A 5,530-nucleotide genomic window follows, 5' to 3' on the forward strand; every position below is an offset into this window, starting at 1 on the left:
ATCAGCCGGGGACTCTTAAGGACTCTGCCTCCCCTGTTAGAGGGCATACTCCTTGTGGCCCGGCTTTTCTATGCCCTGTCCCCTCTCCCCCGAAGTCCCAGCCGTGGTAAGAGGGGATCTGAGTGGTAAGGGGTCAGGCACCAGGAGATGCCTGGTCAGGAGGTCGGGGTGGGTACAGGACCCCCACCTGCTGGACCCCTGTGTGAAGTGAGGGGCTCCTTCCCTCGGGGCAGACAATGTTTACAGCTGTCTCTTAGGGATGGGGGTTGGGGGGTGAGAATGTGCAGCTGTGCCCCTGCCAGCTCCCACTGGGACCCAGACTCCATGCTTGCCAAAAAATGGAACATTTTGGGGGCCCCAAGAGGAGGAAGCTAGCAGCCTGAGGCAGGGCTGGGGGTTGGGCCCCCCGCAGGGAATTTGGTAATTGCCCCTAAAGATCTGGAAGTTGTATTTCTGGGAACTGCTTGATCTCTGGCTTGAGGAGCCCTGGGACGCAGCGGGCAGGAGTTCGGGGGGCAGAGAATTCCGGAGACCGTCCTTCTAGCTCTGGCTTCAGGGCCTGCGGGCTCCTGGGTCCCTAAAGATCTGGAGGTTGTATTTCTGGGAAACCTCCGGCTTGAGGAGCCCTGGGATGCAGCGGGCAGGAGTTCGGGGGGCAGAGAATGCCGGAGACAGACCTTCTAGCTCTGGCTTCAGGGCCTGCGGGCTCCTGGGGAGGAGCTTCCAGGATGGTCCATTTGCTCCCCACACAGCTCTGAAAGGAGGTGTCACCCCATTTTATAGATGGAAGACAGCCACTCAGGGCAGGCTCTTTGCACGGGGCAAGCAGCACAGCTGGATTCGAACCCGGACATTTCTGATCCAAAGCCTCCTAGGAGGCCGGGTGACCTGAACACACATGTGTGGAGATGGGCTGGCCCGGAAGCCCCCGAGAAGCCCTTGTGTGCTCCCCACAGCTCAGCAGAGCCAGGATTGACCTGGGAGGCGGGGTAAGGGGGGCCAGGGAAAGGCCATTCTGAGAAGAGAGTGGGCCCTTCGCATCTGCCCAGGCTGCAGTGTGGGGCCTCCGCTCTCCTCTCCAAGTCCTGCCTTCCTCCCCCATGGAGGCCTCTCTGATTGCTGCAGTCCACACCAGGGGCCCCTGCCCCGATGCCCGCAGTGCCGCCTGTCTGCCCACCCAGCTCCTGGCAGTGTAACCTGGTCCTCCTGGGTCTATGACTGACAGCTCCTCCAGGGCAGGGTTCACTGTGTCCCCGTTAGAGTGGGAGTTCCCGAAGGTGGGCGCTGCTTCTCTTTTCTCTGGCTCCCACAGAACGTCATTCTTGGGGGCTCCATCTATAGGGGTGGTCCCTGAAGGGGGGGCCAAGGCAGTGGCTGGGGAAAGAGGGGTCCTTCACTCCAGGGGAGATTCCTGCCTGGGATCCCTGCCCCTGTCACCCACCCTGGCCCAGGGGGCTGCCAGGAAGTCGCCAGCACCGAGGCAAGATGGGAAGAGGGTGGGGGAGGGGTGGGGGGGCCCAGAAGCCTGCCGCCCGCCAGGGAAACAGGAGCCAGTGGCTAAATGCAGACACACTGTCATGGTGCTGAGGGCCTGAGTCACTGCTCCTGGACGTCAGATCTCATTCCCCACCTCTGCCCACCGTCCCTCCCCCCCGCCCCCCTTCCCGGGGCATCGCCCACACACATACTGCATCCACTGGCTTCAGTGGCCAGGAGGGACCCTGAAGGTCGTCGGGGCCATCGCCCTGTCTCTGGGCCTGCCTCTCCCTTCAGATCACAGGGAGAGAAGGAGCTTCAGAGATGATCAAATGCCCTGAATCCCCAAACCTGCCAGGGCATCCAATCACCTGAAGGAATTTTGACAAACCCAGAGCCTTAACCTGCACCCCAAGATTCTAATTTGGGGCCCTGGGAAGGGACCAGGAATCTGGTCCCATCGGCTCTCCACACAGCCAGCCCACAGGCCAGTGCTTGGAAACCACCCAGCACTCAGTAGGTTTATTGAACACCTACTATGTGCCAGGCACTGCTCCCGGCTCTGGGGGACTGGTGTGAATGAGGCAGAGGTAGGCCCTGCCCCACAGCTCCCAGGCTCCCCTGACCGGACAGAAGAGGAAAGCGAGGCTCTGAGCGGTGGAGGACCAGTTGGGGGTGGAGGAGCTGCTATGGCTTTAATTAAGCCTGTTCTCCCTCCATTGCTGCTGGGGCTCGATGAAGAAGGGGGAGAAGCGGAGGGGCTGGCATGTGGGGGTACAGAGCTTTGGGAGGGACTTGCCACAGCCACCACACCCCCTCGCCGCCCTCTTCCCAGCTTCCTGGTGCTCGCAGGGCCAGGGGGTGAGGTGTGGACATGCCGGGCCTGCTGGCTGGCTGATCCTGGCTGTGCGATTGTAGCCAGCAGCTGCTGGAGGCCAGAGGTGGGTCTGGGATGTCGACGGGCAGCCAGTCCACAGGGTGGGGGGGCCAAGGTGAAGGTGGGCCCAGTCCATGCAGAGCAGCAAGCCCCTCCCCACCTCCCACACATGCTCCTATTTTGGATTGACTTGACCTGGCCTCTAGGGGCAGAGGGTGGCTCAGGCTCCCAGGATTTTAAGGAGTCATTGAAGGGCCATCCTGATTTTCGGGGGGCGGGGGTTACTTGGGGGAGGGAGGGCCGTGGTCCCAGATCTCTTGCCTAAATCTCTCAAAAGTGGCATCAGACAAAAATCCTCAGCTCTGTGCCCAGACCTTGCCCTGGTTGATTCAGTCACCGGAGTTTGAGGAGCTCCGGGTAGGGGAAAAGGCACACAGTCTAGGTCTGGGCTCAGCCTCTGCTGTGTGACTTCAGGTGAGTGACTGCACCTCTCTGATCCTCCATTTGTCATCTGCAAAATGGTGGTGCTGTCCCGGACTCACAGGGTGCTGGGAGGATGAACTGAGTTGCAGACTCAAGGGCCTGGCACGTAGGCAGGGTGTAACATGTGCTTATTTCCTCACCATGCCCCCCATGCCCTGGCTCCTACCCTCTGTTTGGGGTGCGACAAAGTCTGGGCATTTACCCAGAAGCCTTGTGGTTTGAGAGGCCGTTTTCCGAGACTGGAGGGGCTGGACACCAGGATCAAGTCTAAGTTTGTCCCCAGGCCCCGGCTACCGGAATTTCGCTACCCCTGCTCCAGCCGGGGCCTCCGCCCAGCTCTGAGCGAGGTCGGCTGTCAGGGCAGAACCGTGGGGTGCTGTGCAGGCTTTGGAGACAGGCAAACCTGGGGGGTGGCGTCCCAGCTCTGCCCTTGGCCTCTATGACCTTGACAAGCAGCCGCACCTCTTTGAGACTCCATTTCTTTAAATGGGAATAATGCCGCCCCCCTGGTTGTGTCCCAGGGGCACTCACTGATGGGGGTGGGGGGGAGGTTGTTGGCACACAGCAAGGGGGCAGCGACGACAGTGCCCCAACCTTTGCCCCAGCCCTTCCTCCTGCTCTGCTGGCTCCCTCCCCTCTCCTTTCTCTGCTCTTTCAGATCCTGTCCATACCAGCTCTGAGAGTCCAGGGCCCGACCCTCAGCCCACAGATGACCCCTCACCATCCCGCTGTGTGTGTGGGGTCTGCACCAAAGCCCCGGGTCCCCTGCCTGCAGCACGGCTTCGTGGCTACGCTAGGTTGAGGGGAGTCCTGCTCCCCGCTCCCTTTGGCTGCTCTGGGCTGCATGGCCCATCGGGCCTGGGCAGTTCCGGTTGGTTTGTCAAGGACATTCTTAACAGCCACAGTAAACCCTGGCGGGGTGGGGTGGGGCGAGGAGGGGGAAGGTGCTGATTGGTGGAACACACACCTGTGCAGGTTCACCTGAGCTGCAGGCAAAGGAGTCTCTGTTAGAGGGCCATCTGGGGCCACAGCAGGGCGGACGGACACAGGTGAGGGGCCGCTGGGTGCAGAGCTGGGGATGGACTCGGATGGGGCTGGCCAGGCCCTGGTCAAGCCGGGCAGGAGCAGAAGGGCGGGGGGCAGGGAGCCAGCACCTCATTTCGGCCTCTCCTTTTGGGCCTGGGGTTTTGCTGCCTCTGTGGCCTGAGCTGAAGCGGAGGGGGCTTGGGGATGGGCTCAGGGAGCCAGAGCCGCCGGTGGAGACACAGACAAGTGTCCAGGGAGGGTGGGAGCAGTGACCACGGGATGGGGAAGGGCTCTGAGGCTTGCAGACCTGCTTTGGCCAATCCGCTGCTGGACGCGAAGGGCACAGGCAGGAACCCCACCTCACATGCTACACGCACACGCACGCCCTCGCTGACACCCCAGGGCCCGCTAGACTTAGGTCCCTCCTGGGAGCTTTACACACGCACACACCCCGGGGAACGCCACCTTTCCTTTAGACCCGGGAAGTAGCAATATTGGAAGGGCCAGGGGGCAGGGCACGGGCATTGGGGCAGCTCCCCGAGGGTCCCCCCGCCTGTCGGCTGCCTCAGAGACCTGATGGAGGAGCTGGTTGGGCTGCGAGAGGGCTCCTCGGGGAACCCTGTGACTCTTCAGGAGCTGTGGGGCCCGTGTCCCCGCATCCGCCGACGCATCGGAGGTGAGAGCTGGGTCCCTTCCCCTCCCCTCAAAGACCCCTCAGGACCTCACCCCCTTCCCAGGCTGCAACCCCTGAAAGCCCACGAGCGGCCCTCCCCCTTTATCTGCCCCAACATCACTGCCCAGCATCTCCTGGTGGCAGGGAGGGAAGGGATCTGTCTGTCCATCAGTCTGTGGGACAGACGTGCTTGACGCCTGCCCTCTGCCTTTTGGGGTTGCAGCCCTGATGCCCAATCACTGTGCCAGGGGCCTTGCTAAGGGCCCAGGGGGTGCTCTCTGGCCCAACACCAGCCCCGCAGGTCCTGGGACAACACAGGAGTGTTGCTAGACCCTAGTGCTGCCTAAGCTACGGACCCTGTGGTGATTAGAGAGAGTGGTAGCTCCCAGCACTCCTCACCCCTGAGCCTTGATCGTCCTTCCATAAGTACCCCAGTGTGGGGCAGGGGTGGGGGCAGGCCCATCAGAGGCCCCCTGCGCTGCCACCATCACCACCACAAATCCTGCTCTGCCCCCACGTGAGGCAGCGCCCCTGCAGGCGACCCTGGGCTGGACCGCCTCCCCAGCCCCACACTGCCCTGCCCTTCCCGCCCTGAGCAAGAGCAGGCTTCAGGGAAGGGCTGTCCATGCCCGCCTGGCTCTGGGCTGTGACCCCGTGCCCCTGCGCCAGGCGGCTTGGAGTGGTTGAAGCAGAAGCTGTTCCGTGTGGGTGAGGACTGGTACTTCCTGGCCACCCTCGGGGTGCTCATGGCCCTGATCAGCTACACCATGAGCTTCACCGTGGGGCGAGTGGTCCGAGGTAAGCACCCCTCTCCTGGCACGCACGCCCGCTCCGGACCCAGGGCTTCTGAGCGCGCTCTCAGGAGGCCACGTGCGCCACCGGGTGCAGCAGGGGTGGGAGGGGTCTGGGGGGGAGGAGGCCTGGTCTGGTCCTGGCATTGCTCTTTTTGTTGTTGTTGTTAATTCTTACCCGAGGATATTTTTCCATTGATTTTT

The 5,530-nt window shown here is 62.4% G+C and overlaps 1 protein-coding gene across 1 annotated transcript in view; it reads left to right on the top strand.

The window, feature by feature from the left end:
* The first annotated feature begins 3,810 nt into the window (after positions 1-3,810).
* CLCNKB (chloride channel, voltage-sensitive Kb) overlaps positions 3,811-5,530 on the top strand; it is a 13,054-nt gene continuing 11,334 nt past the window's right edge. The window contains exons 1-3 of the mRNA XM_005886188.2: positions 3,811-3,885; positions 4,432-4,538; positions 5,205-5,333. Of these exons, the coding sequence (XP_005886250.1) occupies positions 4,439-4,538; positions 5,205-5,333 (229 nt within the window). The 5' untranslated portion in view covers positions 3,811-3,885; positions 4,432-4,438. The remainder of the gene's footprint in view (positions 3,886-4,431; positions 4,539-5,204; positions 5,334-5,530) is intronic.

The sequence above is a fragment of the Myotis brandtii genome, unplaced genomic scaffold, assembly GCF_000412655.1.
Source record: "Myotis brandtii unplaced genomic scaffold, ASM41265v1 scaffold96, whole genome shotgun sequence".
NCBI lineage: Eukaryota > Metazoa > Chordata > Mammalia > Chiroptera > Vespertilionidae > Myotis > Myotis brandtii.